The following is a 15,286-nucleotide window of genomic DNA, read 5'->3' as shown; positions in this document are numbered from 1 at the left end:
TCTGTGACAAGTCAAAAAAGCTGAACACGCCACTGTCCATGTATTGTGTACATTATTTAAAGGACATCTTGCATTGATAATAAACAGTTTTAAAATTTTTCATTCAATTGCCATTGGAAATTGATATATTAATATTATTTGCAATTAAATGTCATAAAAAAATTATTAACAGACAATTCTGAAGTAAAATATACATCTTTGATCATTATATTACTTATATTATGTGGGAATTCTACTGTGCGTGTAAATTGTTTTGGTTATTGCAATGGACATTAATACTATACAATACAGAGAATATCCTTAAATATTTCGTAACTGATAGACATTCAATTGAAACTTTCATTTAATGTTCTAATCCTTTTATAGAAATATTAAAATATATATTTTGTTATTTCTCCAACTGTTCATAATATATTGCCTTGTGTTTACTAATTTACCACTTTTTTTTTAACATAAAATATATAAATAATATAATATCATATTATTATAACTGCGAAATAATATTATAGTTATTACCACGATTAAAGATAGTATACTATACACTATTCATTATTAAAGTGAATTTGATAGTTTCTTCACAATTTTCAAATCCTAATTAGTTTTTACTTTTACAGATCTGAATTCCTGCAGCCATAGACGCACTGAATAACTAAAATTAATCATGAATCATTTAAAATTATTTACTTAACAATTATTTCATCCCAAAAATATTGTAAATGATCATAAAAATTATTATTTAGTACTCTTACACACAATGCCATATAAACATATATTATTATCATTATAATTACCTTATTAATTAAACAATATTTGTTATGTAGGCACTAGTAGGTATATCGTGACCTAACCTAACCTAACTTAACCTAACCTAACCTCGTATATGAATAGTACATTCAAGTACTTACCTGAACAGCATATATAGGTATATCAATAAGTATATCCGCCCACACGGACGCCCGGAGGGGAGGCAAGACGGGGCATTTGCCCCCCCCCCCGGAATTCAAATAGAATGTTGAACATTTTAACTTTTATTCTGATTAATAAACATTTCGTCGAAATTTTACTTTAGTGTGTGGGGTTGATATTCGATTTCATATAATTCTAAAACATTTTGTAGTTTACAAGGAATACACTTTTTTTAATGTATTTTTTGGCGTTTGATTTCATCATGCCCCTCCCTGATAAGCTTCCTGCGGGCGCCCACACCCGCCCACCAAGCTTTATGACTTTAACTAGTTCAAGATCTGTTAAAATATGTTAGAACAATTGAATTTAATACGTCGATTTACTTAAATATGTTCACTGTTGAGTCTATACCGTGAGCTAATCGGTATTGACGAAGTCCAGACGCAAGTCTTATAAATGTATTGTTTTTCGATTTATTAAATAATTTATTGTGGCCATGCAATTAAAAAACAAAACAAAAAATGTATCAATAGTAGTATAAATAGTAAACGATTGTCCTAAAATTGCTTTTTTCATTCTGATACGAATTATTGTTTTTTTCCGTTCAATCTGTACGCATACACTTTTTAACTTTTATATAAAATATTATATATAGGTTTATATATATATATATTGATAATGTACATTATGACTAAGTAACACGAGAAACAATTTAATTTATTTAATTGACAAAAACAATATCATAATGTAAATAACGAAACTAAGGAACTACATAACATTTTTTCTCGTATCTACATCGATAGTACTCGTTTACTTTGTTTTTTCTCTCTAAAAAATGTAATTTACACAAAACACAAAACAAATAGAATAGAAAAAAAAATATAACAATAATAATAATTATAATACGATATAAACTGCCTCGAGCGTGCGTGGCGTTGGAACGTCGTCGTTTCTTGGTCCCGTAATGTATGATTTGTCTTCTGAAAATAATAACAATACGCATTTTACTATTAACCCACGACGATGATCACGTAATAGAAAAATGTTCATTATTTAATTAAATAATATGCTCGCATGAATTAAAAACACTTAAATACAACATTATACTTGTTGTAATAATATTGTGTTATAATATTATATTTGTCCAATACTTTTTGTTTGGTTTTAAATTTATCCGCCGAGTAGATGCGAAAATGCGCAATGTATCACAGATATACCTTGTACACACTACTGTGAGGTGTATAGAAACTCCGATCCCACTTTTTTGGTTAAATATATAAAAAAAAAGAAAAAATAGAAAAAGAGTTTTTAATTACGTTTTGACTTAACGCAATTACCTTTGGCATTTTCTACCGAGAAAGCGCTGATAAGAAAATTCCAATTTTTCCCATTTCCATCCATTACGCTGTACAGTGTATAACGTATACGGTATACTTCTATAAAAATTCGTTTTTATTTTTGGCTCTAACTTTTTAGATCAATATTAAATGGCACCGATAAAATCATAGCTTGGAAAACGTGTTAATCATGTCTAGGTACGTGGAAAATCGTCGGGCGTCAAGTTATATGGTAGATCTTGACCGAAATGTCCGATTTATATATATTATTATATTATACGTTGCTTATATCCGGGGGTATTCTTCTTTGTATTTTTTAAATATACGTATAGACTATAGACATATGAATATGGTTTAAAAAAATGTGATGTATATATTATATATATAAATATACGTACATAATTTATTTACATAATAATAATAATAATAATGAATTATTAATTATCAATATTTATCAAAAATTATTATTAATCAAATAAGTACCATAATTGCACCTTTGTACAGGCTTTTGAAGACTAGGCGTACAAAAACTGTTGATTCATTACATTATTATTTACTAACCGATGTGTTAAATTATAAATTATAATTAATAAATTAGGATGGTTTTTAAAATGGCTTTAAAATCCTGTTTATTATAAATTATAATTTCACATAATAGGTACCGGTGTACCGCTGATCGAAGAGAATTTCGACGATGGTGCACGTAAGGGTAGGTAGTAGGTACTATTGGGGTACATAAATAAAAATCGCCGGGACAGCACTGACGGCTGCGGCTGCGGTGTTCAATAGTGATCGTGTGAAATTTTTATAAAGTTTACTGTAAAAGTACACAATAGACCAAACAAGGTATCTACTACCTACATCGTAAATCTGCCTGTCTTGAGTTTTTTTTTTCCCCCGAACACTCAGTTTAACCTTTTTTTTTGGAGGAGACGCGTGAATCATTTTTAAAAATATATAAATATAGCATTATGTAGATATCATGTTTTGTAAATGGCGACCAAAGTTGGTTGGTTATAGCCTAAAGGAATAGGAAGTTTTTCTTTCCGCGGAAAAGAAAACACGTGAATATTTTCACCCTTTCAGGCAGTTAATTGGTTGTTTAAATTAAATAGTAATATGAAAATAAATACACTATGAACAATATAACATGAATCTATATAAATATTTATTTACATATAGGTATATTATGGCATTTTATATAGGAGAAAATTTAAAATAAAAATAGACTGAGAATTAATAAATTTAGAAAAACTATGTCAATAGATGAATTATTATGTAAATTAAGTGACTATGCTACCAGGGCCCCTGTACTAAATGTTTGTCCGGGCCCTTCATAAAACTTTATAAAAAATACAAATAATTTTCAATGGGCCCTTAAAATAGCCGGGCCCCTGTACTCAAGGTCCATCAGCCCCCCTGTGTACTACCATAGTATACTGAACTCTTTGTAACGGGATTTTTTCATGTTACATATATGTTTCAGGAGACATCGGAGCTTACAAAAAGTCCTGGTGAAATCAATTCATTTTCAAGACCTTTGGGCACCAACTTATAAAAAGAATCGTGTTAACGAATTAATTCATTGGATATAATTCATGTATCAAAATCAGCGTGGAATTATGACAGTATAAAATGTTATATGTAAAAATGTTCCCAAGCCGTCAAGTAGGTAGACTCCAGGTAATCGGCGTGTCCTGAACACGACACTCGATAATTTATCACCGTGGATGAAAATGGAGATAGGTAATATAACACGGTGTTTGGGTATAACATATTTGTGAAAATGAATGATTTCTCGTATTTCAAAAGAAATATGAATTCAAAATAATATATCACTTAAATTACTTTTCATTGTGTAACAAATCGCATAACACTATTAAAACGTTATTCATGTCCTATATTATATCCGCATTGTACTCTTCAAATCGTGAAAAAAATCCCAGCCCGAAGCCGTTCAGTGTTTTCCGATATTGCCCCCGTTTTACTTAGAAAATGCGTAATATCGTCCACAAATTATTATTACTTATCATGCGAACTGTGACCGCACGACACCACGACATATCATCCGTCCGACTCACCCACATCGTCGTAGCGTTTCAAATCCGTTTTGGCGGCGACGGCACCGGCAGAGACAACGCGGGCGCGCCGCAACGATTAGAGGTACTCGACGATGTCGCACTTGACCGCGATGTTGGGACACGACGCGATCGACGCCCTGTTGTGGTGGTGCGGTGGATGCTGCTGCGGGTGAGCGTTGTGCGGGTGGCGGTGGTGGTGATGGTGGTGGTGGTGCTGCTGCGAAGACGACGACGACAGCGAGTCGTGCGCTCGTCTCTCGGTCAAAAGCTTTTGGAATATCGGCAGGATGGCCACGTCGAGCAGCTCGCCCTCGGACAGCGTGTTCACCCGGGACATTCCGGCACCGCCGAGCGTCGGCGGCAGACCGGCCGCGTTCGTCGGCGACCCGCCGCCCGCCGAGCCACCGGACTCGCGCCTCCGGCCGTGGTACACGTTGGGCGTGCTGTGCATGTGCGGCGCCGACGGCCGCCTGAGCCCCGGGCCGCGGTTCCGGGACGACGACGACGACCCGCCCCCGCCGCCGCAGGATCCGCTCTTCTCGGACACCGAGCGGTGCATGGAACTGCCCGTGTTCAGCGACGACGAACTGTCATCCTCTACGGGAAATAAGATAAAACAGCAGCCTTAGTATTACCGTTAAATTCACGCGGCAGACGTGTTCAATATGTCATACGGGCATGCGCTGTACTCTACAAACGATCCCGTGGCTATGTTATTAGTTGTTACCTATAATCTACCAAATGTTTTGATTTTACCTTCGTCATGTCATTCTTTTACGTTATTGTCTTACGCGAAATGAAAACGCCGTCTTTGAGCACTATTCGTTTTGTGCGGGCGAAACACATTGTATTATGTATTCGACGTACCTTACAACAGATATCGCTACGATATTAGAGCGAAAGTTCAATTTCGGGGTAAATATTAACACTTAAATCTATTTATCTTTTCATAATTATAAACTTAAGCTATCCGTGTATGCATTGTCAGTTGTCTCAACTCAACAGAAAAGTTTTAGCTCGTCCGCATTTATAAGGAACTCTAGTCTTTCAAGAAAGAATCCTTTTTTATTATTCCTTTAGTGGAATAGACTCGAACATTCGAAATGATTGCAAGGTTTTTTTTATTATTAGATTTATGCGAAATACTTTAATATATTTTACCTTTTGTGCTATACCTGTTAATTTGTAAATTACAAGCATGACTCGAGATAGGAAAATATTGGATCACAAAATCTAGACCTTTAGAGAACATCCACCATAAGTGCCAAATAACATAATATTATAATAGATTAAATCGAAGGCTTTGGCTATGAATCAATCTGACCAACAGACAGGAGTCAACTTCGATAGTTTTTAGAATGACGTTACGATAATAAATATACAATATTAAGTTTATCAAGTATGATAAACTAGCCAAGACAAATTTTTATTTTTCCCATTAACTAGTATAGTAGTAACTTAGGGCCGGATATTCCACAGCATCGATTGTTCAAAAATCTTGGTGATGTGAATAAAATATATCGATAGGTACCTTTAGTTTAGAATCAGTTTCAAGGCCGTAACCAAAAATTAATTTCGGGGGGGGGGGGGGGGTAAGCTAAAGAAATTGTGGTTTGATTAAAACAGAGATTGAAATAGTTATTTTACTACCACATAATATAACACGAAAAAACCAACCACAATTAAATGTTTAATGATAGATATTGTGAATTTGTGATGGAAAATTAAATAAGAATTAAATTAAAAACACCGAAAGATTAAACTCGAGAGTTTTAATTGTATTCATTCCATTTTTGTTGTTGTCAAAGGTTTATCGATGAGAGGCACATCCGCATCGCGGTGTTGATGATACGTACGTGCGTCAACAGTCGTTGGTGGCTAATGGCTAATGAATATAGCTAACAATATGAGTATATTCCAGAAAATGTCACTATTATTATTTATATACATAAATGTTTGACCAAATTGACAAACAGTGTACCTAACTAACTATCTATTAGGCATAGATAATTAATACGATTATATACAAATATTAGTATTTGTAATCAACTATAGAGTAATACGTGTGAAATTGTGTCAAATTGATCTGTGAAAGTTGATGTGCTAATAAATTCTATTTAGTATTTTACATCTAGACCTGACATCATATTACATTACGACATATGAGAAATATGGGCAATTGAAACTTAAAAGACTTAAAAATATGACCAGAACTTTTAATTACTGAACAATTTTAGTCATCGAACTTAAAAAATAGACATAGTTCAATAGGTATTTGTTTAGTTTTTTGTAGGATAATTTTTTTTAATGAGTTTCAAATAATAAAAATTGTCATTTAGATAACATATAACGTAGAGAAACAATACAAGTGACTCGATCAGACAAGTAAATATTATTATATGTAAAGTTAAATTCGGAATATTTTGAAGTTAAAAATTGTATTCTTTATGTCATATATTTTTACACAGATATACTGCGTATACCCATAATATTGAAAAAAAATCTTGAGAGTATACGGCATATATGTAGTATACCCTATGGGAACACCCTTGCATATACGGAATATTGATAATAAATTACTTATCGACGTTTATAACCGTCGTCAGTTACTCTAAATTATTTTTATTTGCGTACAGGAATGTCAAGAATTGTTATAGTTTTATCAATTATTATATTTTATTAATTTTGTCTCTATTATTCATTATGATTTTTGGAACCGAATGATTGTGTTAATAATAGTAATTTTTGTAGTTTCATTTTAATATCGAGTATTTAAAAAAATTGCCCTTTGTTAGTAAATCGTAACTCATATTACTTACCCATATTAATAATAAATAATAACTAATAACTAATAACAATACAATATTTTTTATAAATGTAATACCTAAATAATTTGATATAATTATTAAATAATATTAAATAATAAATACTAATAATGTGACTTTTAAGTTATGACTTTATAAGGTTATATAGTTATGGTTAATTGTTTTATTATAGTTGTAAAAATTAAAATGTATTACTGCAGTTCGCGGTTTATCTTTGTTTCATACAATAAACTTATTATTAAAAATGTTCTCTCATTCAAAGTAGAAATACTTGTATAACTAGGTATTAAAACAATTAATGTTTTAAAACTAATCTAAGATTTATTATTATTTTTACAAATAATTTTATGAGATTTTAAATCGAATTATATGGGGAAAGTTTATACTTTTACGATAAGCGGCTTTACTGTTACAAAACAAATGTGCGAACTATAGTGTTTTTTCTGATTAACGTCTGTGTTGCGGTTCGAAAGTAAAAATATGTTGATACTGAGACACTGAGTCAAAATAATAGTATTTTTTTTCATCCCACACAAAATGTCATTGCGAAACAAAAAAAAAAAAGAAGAAAATGTCAAAAACCATATACCTAAAAAAAAAAATAACGTATACAAAAAAAAAGTAAATCAATTTAAACTTTCCGAGTAAACCACTAAAGAGAACACGACACGTCGATTTTTCATCTCCAATAATATTAGAATATTTAAATACCTATAGCTCTATCAGATTGAGAGACAAAAAAATATCAGTGTATTGCCTTTGTTGGTTCTGTGTCAGTATAAGAATATTATTTAAATTAAACAGTATAAAACTCAAAATGAGTTTAAATTGAGTATTATACTTCACGTCAAATTAAAAAATATGGATGAAAGAGCTCAATCTCATGTTACTACGATTAATAAGTAACAGATCGATAATCGCAGATGCCTATAATGCAGTGGTGGATTTAGGATATTTTTTTGTTGGGGGGGATTTTTAATATTTTTATATAATTTTGTAAGCACAATATTTAGGATTTTATGTTAGGCATTAAAAATATAACATAACTGTCGAGGAAGGCCCAGGCCCTTCACCCTCCCCCTTGAATCCGTCACTGTTATAATAGTTCTTATACGAATGCTTTTGATTTTACTGTTCCACGAGTTACTCCTGCGGATTAACGTGGGATGAAAAATAGTAAATACTTATACGACACGACAAAACGACTACTGTCGGGGTGTTGGTCACGGCAGTTGATGGTGTCGTTAAGGGTGCTGGAAGGGGGGGGGGGGTTAAAATATAACAAAATATAATCGTTGATGCGCCATTACCGTCGTCGGTCGGCGAATCCGCATTATTGTTGAGCAAGCCTCTGGTGACGGGCGGCGGTGACCGGTTCGCGTGTCGTTGCGTTTGCGTCAGCCACAGCTCGTCCTGGTGCACGAACGTGGGTTGTTGGCACGTCCTCTTGGTCTGCGGCATCGACGGCCGCCTGTGCGCACAATTGGCCGCCGCCGTGTGGGACGCAGCGGCGGCGGCCGACTGGTGTTGTGGTGTCGTTACGCTACCGCTGGACCGCCTCTGATGGCCTGTGCCACACGACTGTGAAAAGGCACGGACAATAATAATAAAATTGTTTAACGTTACACTAGTTTTTCCATAGCTTATCGCCTTTTTGTCTACCGCGTTTGTGAACAATACAATCATTAAACTCATAGTATATGATAATATGGATTATCCGCTTTTCACGTAATTTCAACGATATATTTTCCAAAAAATAATTACAGCATTATATATTATTGTAACACGCGAGGAAAATAAATTCGATTACCGGTGTTGTTTTTACTTTTGGACATGTATTTTTTATCAAACGATTTCGTAATATAGAAAAAAACCGTTGTGATAATATTCTTTTAATTTTATGTCTATCTGAATCTTTCCTTGTTCTTCAATAAAAATCCAGTTACACTTTATCCAATACTAATTGTTGTAATATTAGGTCAGGTTACACGCAATTTTTCCATTTAAAATTAATAAAAAATTGAAAACATTTTTCAGACATAATTATTTCGACTTTGACCCAGTGAGTTTTAAGAACAATACTACGAGTATAATAGTTTATTTATTCACAGGATATAGAACTTTCGTAACAAACGGATCAATAGAGAGGATAATACTTTTTATTCTTTAAGTATTATTTGAAAACGTTTTCGTAATTTGTCGGAAAGTTACATTATTTTTCATTTAGAATAGAAATTCATTTTAATATTCCGGTACTGACAATTTCTCTTAAAGAGACAACATAAATAATGTCAAGAAAAGTTTGTGAAAAACATAAAAAAAACAAATACCCGTTATTTTGTATGCAATATTCATACATTTTTCTTTTTAAAAATGTAAACTATTAAGTTCAAGCTTTTAATAAAATGTTATATAAAACATACTCGTGTAGGAGATGGTGTGAAGTTCACAGGTTCGTCTGGTGGTTTGGCGGGTTCGATAGAAATTGATGGGATCCTGGTATGTCTTTGACACGTTTTTCTGAAATTCAAAATCATTAGTATTGTTGGAAAAAACGATATTTAATTTTGGATTTTGATTAAAATTCAATATAAGTTTAGGCCTTGGTAATTATATTTTTATAAGATATTTAAAAGAAATAAAATAAAGAAATTATTGTCACTATAAGTAATAATAGGTTATTTCTTTATAAAATCGTCTGTATTCTAATAACACATAACTATTACGTCCTCGTAATTGTTTTTACAATCGACAATGTCTATTCTCTATAATAACAATTATAATAATAAAAAATAGTGAGGTAACTACATTTATTCAATAGTTGAAGGAGAATCGCAATTAATTTATGTATAAATAATAAAATAAATAAAAACAGCAGTGAAATATTACGGATTTGTCCGAAAATATTTTATACAGTTATTATAATTATTACACATTTGTATAAATATAACAAATTGCATTGGTAAACTTATTTTTTGGAGGTTCAACTTAAATTATGATGTATAAGCGTTAAATAATAATATTACTTTTCTGGAGAATACTGTTCGGGCACAAGTACTTCGATAACACCATTTGAATCTTCTTCTTGTATAACATCGACTTTAGTCTGTTTCTCTTCCACTAATTTTTTATGTTCTGTAATTATATTTACATAGAAATTGATCAAAACTCGACTAAGTTATATTCATAATATTAAAATTAATTTTAATAGTAATTTTTAATAAGTTAAAACTAACTTATTTCTGACAACTTGAGGGCCCGGAACGTATCGATCTTTAATACCATCGCATCGATCTCTCGATCCACATCCAATATTTGCTGTCTATATTGTTGATTTTTATTTTTTTGCGCTCGTATTTGTTCCTCTGTGTCACAGACATCTTTGTAAGTCTTAGACATTGGCCTTAAAGTAGCTCGTATCCGTTTATCTACTCCTTGCGGATTTCTTTTTAATTCTACAATCTATATATAAAAAGAATAATTTTAGAAAGAGTATAGTTGTATTTTAGTTACATTCTGCATAAAATAACAATTTTATTGCAATGCATTTTTTCCTGTACTTTTATCAAGGAATTGTAGTTCTTTGAATTTAATTCTCGCATCTACTGTTTCAAATAATTCAAAATGAATTTTTTCACGCGATCTTTTCAGTGTACGTACCCAACTGTACAGCTCGACAAATGGCGTACGAAATAAAAATACAGTAGGGACGGAAATGGTTACAGTGGAATGCACATAAAGCTGTTACTCACTTTCGGTATGAACACCAGGAAAAGCGTGGCAGTGGAACAAAACAATATAAACACTGATATGATGATGAAAGACGCGTCCTGTTGGTCGCTCAGGACGAAAGAAATTGCCGCACCGGCGACGCACATCAATACCACGTTATACACGCTCATGCCCACGTACTTCGAGTCGTTTAACGCGGGTATGCTCACGTGTCGGGTTTCCCAAGCTAGAAAAGCTCCGAAGACCTAAAAAAACGAACATACAAAAATGTACCGCTGTAGGTTTTATACTTAACGTCGTCTCGCATTTACAAGAAAAAAAAAACAAAAACAATAACACAAGGAAAAAAATGTTTGCGTACCATTAGTGATCCCTTGTAGACGTATATGATGGCAAGAAATACGGTCATGTGATCGCTCTGACAGTACTCGTTACATGGGATGATCAAAATGTCGTCACTGTGCGGGTGTGGCTGCACAATATAATATATAGGTAACGTATGCAAATACAAAATATGTAATAATAAAATAACATAATAGACACCCGAGTAAATATTTTAGTCATTCCTGTTATTTTTTATAATTTTATATTATTATTTTACTTATCTTCCATTTTGAGTTTAGTTAAACGAGAAAAAAATAGGTAAAAATGTACATAAAATATGTTTATAATATACTTGAATAATAGCTTGATATACACTTTCGGGTCTTGATTTATGTTTACTATATAAGTTGGGTCGGATAAATTTGGGCTGTCTCAGCCGCACAAGAAAAATTATGATTGTATTTATTTACGAATTATAAATCGCGCAATATTATCATTTTATTCAACTTATGAGTTATATCTGCAAAAGAAAAATTAATAATACCTCATATCGTATGGAAAAACAAAGAAAGATTTGTGACATGTTATTATAATTACATTATTTGTATACAACTATTAACAGTACCCAGGATATTCCCTATGGTACTTTTTGTGTTTTCGTGACCTATGAATAATCGAATCAAGTACAAGCACGAAAAACCATGAGTTTTGCCAAAGTTATCCTGTGAAAAAGTATTTTTTTTTTTTTTTTTTTTTGGATCTTTCGCGACACCACACCCATTATATATTATTCTGGAGACTATACAAATCGAAGGTAACAACAAAGTACAAACACGTTTCCACTATGGTAGAACTAACCAAGTGTGCTTTTAATTTTAAATAGCACAAAGGATTCATTTTTAACCCTCTTTTTCTTGTTTCTCGTTATTTAAAAAATTGTTATTTATGTAATTATGTTTGTTTTTTTGTCAGCTGATGTTTTAAATATTGTACAATGTCGTCTTTGGTGATTGTTTATTTATTTTTTCCTACAAATGATTTTTTTTTATAATTTATTATTTATTTTATATTCTTACATTTTAGTTATAGTTTAATAAATATTCTTTTGGTTAAAATTACAATTCACACATTATTTATGAATTCAAAGGAAATTCTGAGATATTTGTTGGCACTATCTGATAGAAAATATGTCTTTCTTTTTTTGTAATTTTTGTGTTAAACTGGACTAAAAGAAAAGTAGCTTAACTATAAACTTGAAAAAGTTGTTCAATTTACTGTGAGGACTCTTATTTTAAATCCCAAAATATATTACGATGGTTTTTAAAGATCTTTGATGTTTGTTAAAATCGTCTGACCAACATAAAGCTTATAATTTAATTTATTAGATATTTAGATGTACAGAAGGATTAGTTAGATTTATTTTAATATTATTTAAAATATATTCTTTTTGTTTTTGATAGAAACAGTGATTGGTTATTAATTTTATACTTATAAATTTCTATTCGTCTAAAAATTAAATTTATTATTTTTTTTGTTAAATAAAAAATAGATTATTAACACTTATTAATATTTATGACCATGATAATTTTATCTACACCCTTTCATAAATACACTTAACTTTGTTTGTAATTAATTTAATGGTAATTTTATAATATAAGTGAAGTTTAAATTTTAAAGTCTAAAATATTTTTATTTGTCATGTAAGTTATTTAATGTACTGAAGTTAAAATGGATTTGTTGATATAAAACTATTACGTGTATAAATGTAAAAAGTACGTTTATATAGATATTATTATAGTTAATGTGGAGGATATTCATAGGTAGTTTTAAAGCTCAGGATTATGAAGGAAAACATTAGGCGTGTCATTGTATACGTTATGAGGTTGATATATTTTAATATTCGCTCCCATGCTTCAAGTTTTTACTCACATATGATTCCATTTGTTTAGTTTCCCTGTAAAACGGATCTGAAAACTGCCACGTGAACATTATTCCTAAGTCGATGCATAACAATATGCCAACCATGAGGAAAAGCTGCGTGTCTTTTACGATCTGTAACGTTCAAAATAATTTACGTTGATATAATATTATTTAGTAAATAATTTGTAAACGTTTTTCAAAAACAATTTATGTATACAAGGTGATTCATTCATTATAAAACACTCATTATTTCAAAAATTATTCATGTTTTTGAAAACATATTTTCAAGTATATAGTGTAGTATAGTATAGTTTCAAGTTGTTAAAAAAACGTTTTTATTAAAAAATTACATTTTTAAATATTTTTTATCCTTATATTTTTTTAAGTTTTTTACTTTTTTGAATAACAACATAGTTTTAATTTCATATTTCAAAGCAAAAAAAAGTATTTTGATACATAAAAATCGAATTTAGAGCGAGTAGTTTAGGAGTTATAAGTATTTAAAGTTTAGATGTGCGAAGTGGAGTGGTACGGGGTCACCCCGCAAAATGTTTGTCCACTACTCTGCTTGTCTAAACTTTAAAAACGTATAACTCATATACTACTTACCCTAAATTTTTATGTATCAAAATACTGAAAAATTATTCTGCTTTGGAATATGAAATTAAAACTCTATGTTGTTATTCAAAAAAGTAAAAAAAATATAAGGATAAACAATATTTAAAAATATAATTTTTTAATAAAAACGTTGTTTTTTTAATAACTTGAAACTATGTAAAAAAAATGTTTACAAAAACATGAATACGTTTTGAAATAATGAGTGTTTATGACAAAATAATCACTCTTTATATATGTATTCATATTTAAAATTTTAATGATTTTCGAGTATAGTTTAAGTTTATTATGCCTTAAGCCTTCAGGGGGTTAAATGTTAATTTATAAAAGTTTGGCGTTACCGAGAGGGTATCTTCATAACCATTTAAATAACATTTATATATTGTTTTAAATAAATATTAAAAGACTGTGACAAGTGACAAAAAAGAAAAAAAAATAATCGCAATCTGAGAGAAAAGAATTTTTTTCACGTCGATTTGGTCATTATACAATTATATTATGTTATCTCTGTATGCATAATTTATAATATATAAAATCGACGTTTCACTATACGTAGTTTAACGTATCTCGGAGATTCATACCTACGTATTAAGTCGATTCGCCCGCGACCAGTTATCATTTTACGTATAATCAAATTTTTCTTTGCGTTACATCAAACAATTTTAGCGAGCTCACCTTTTTATTGATGGTGATGTCCGTAAAAATTGAGTGCACCCTCCAGGTTTTTGAGAACATCGCACCGAATGCCAATGAAAATCCGGCCATCAGCAACCACGCTCGAGCCGCACATATATAGGGAAACATGTTTATACTGGTCATCCGACTATTGAGACCGAGAAATATGACACTACTGTATGTCAACATGGCCCCGATAATAATTAAGTTGTTCAAGTGTGGACTGGACATTTTTATGTACCTGAAATGTGCCACAATTAAACGTGCTGTAGTCGATAATATTATTGTATGTAATACTTATAATAATTTATGCTTATGAGTTGTACGTTTTTAATAAGGTACTTAAATACTGATCGTCTATATACTTTGTGTTTGGTATCTACACTGTTATTACACTGATGATGATGGGGGTATACTCGTGACTTTTTCAATAATTATTACAATTTCCATACACACGTAGAGCTGCTAAGTAGTTCGTGTAGGCCCTCTTATAGTCTTATTCATACAAGCATCAACAACCTCAGGTTATACAAAATAAATAAATAAATAACATTAAACATTTCGTATGCTATGGAATTTTGTATAAAAATAAAAGTAGCTTTTCGAGTTCTTCCCGCGCCGAGTCATAGGTGCATATTTTCGTTAAAAATGTTATGAAGTGCAAACGAGAGATTTTTTTCAGTGTTTTTCTGAAATATATTATTATAAAGTACTGTTTAATAAAATACTTCAACGAATATGAATTCGTAACATTTGATTCAAAACATATTATAAATGTATGAATAAGAAAAAATAGGGTTATGCCGCCTCGTATGATGTTTTACTTTATACAAAAAGAAATATAAATTAATTTAATAAATGAAACTAAGAA

General features: G+C 31.0%; 1 protein-coding gene across 4 annotated transcripts in view; it reads right to left on the bottom strand.

Moving 5' to 3' along the window:
- Nucleotides 1-1,533: 1,533 nt before the first annotated feature.
- Nucleotides 1,534-15,286, bottom strand: part of LOC113550378 (gamma-aminobutyric acid type B receptor subunit 2) — a 274,638-nt gene continuing 260,885 nt past the window's right edge. For all 4 annotated transcript variants that reach the window (XM_026952151.1, XM_026952149.1, XM_026952150.1 and 1 more), the window contains 10 exons: nucleotides 14,416-14,656; nucleotides 13,135-13,257; nucleotides 11,243-11,353; nucleotides 10,902-11,126; nucleotides 10,386-10,611; nucleotides 10,176-10,284; nucleotides 9,573-9,669; nucleotides 8,460-8,730; nucleotides 4,325-4,921; nucleotides 1,534-1,886 (listed from right to left, as the gene is read on the bottom strand). In XM_026952151.1, the coding sequence (XP_026807952.1) occupies nucleotides 4,401-4,921; nucleotides 8,460-8,730; nucleotides 9,573-9,669; nucleotides 10,176-10,284; nucleotides 10,386-10,611; nucleotides 10,902-11,126; nucleotides 11,243-11,353; nucleotides 13,135-13,257; nucleotides 14,416-14,656 (1,924 nt within the window). In that variant the 3' untranslated portion in view covers nucleotides 1,534-1,886; nucleotides 4,325-4,400. The remainder of the gene's footprint in view (nucleotides 1,887-4,324; nucleotides 4,922-8,459; nucleotides 8,731-9,572; nucleotides 9,670-10,175; nucleotides 10,285-10,385; nucleotides 10,612-10,901; nucleotides 11,127-11,242; nucleotides 11,354-13,134; nucleotides 13,258-14,415; nucleotides 14,657-15,286) is intronic.

This window comes from Rhopalosiphum maidis, chromosome 4 (assembly GCF_003676215.2).
Source record: "Rhopalosiphum maidis isolate BTI-1 chromosome 4, ASM367621v3, whole genome shotgun sequence".
Classification (NCBI taxonomy): domain Eukaryota; kingdom Metazoa; phylum Arthropoda; class Insecta; order Hemiptera; family Aphididae; genus Rhopalosiphum; species Rhopalosiphum maidis.
Note: the sequence above shows the minus strand (reverse complement) of the source record. Positions and strands in the feature narration are given on the sequence as shown.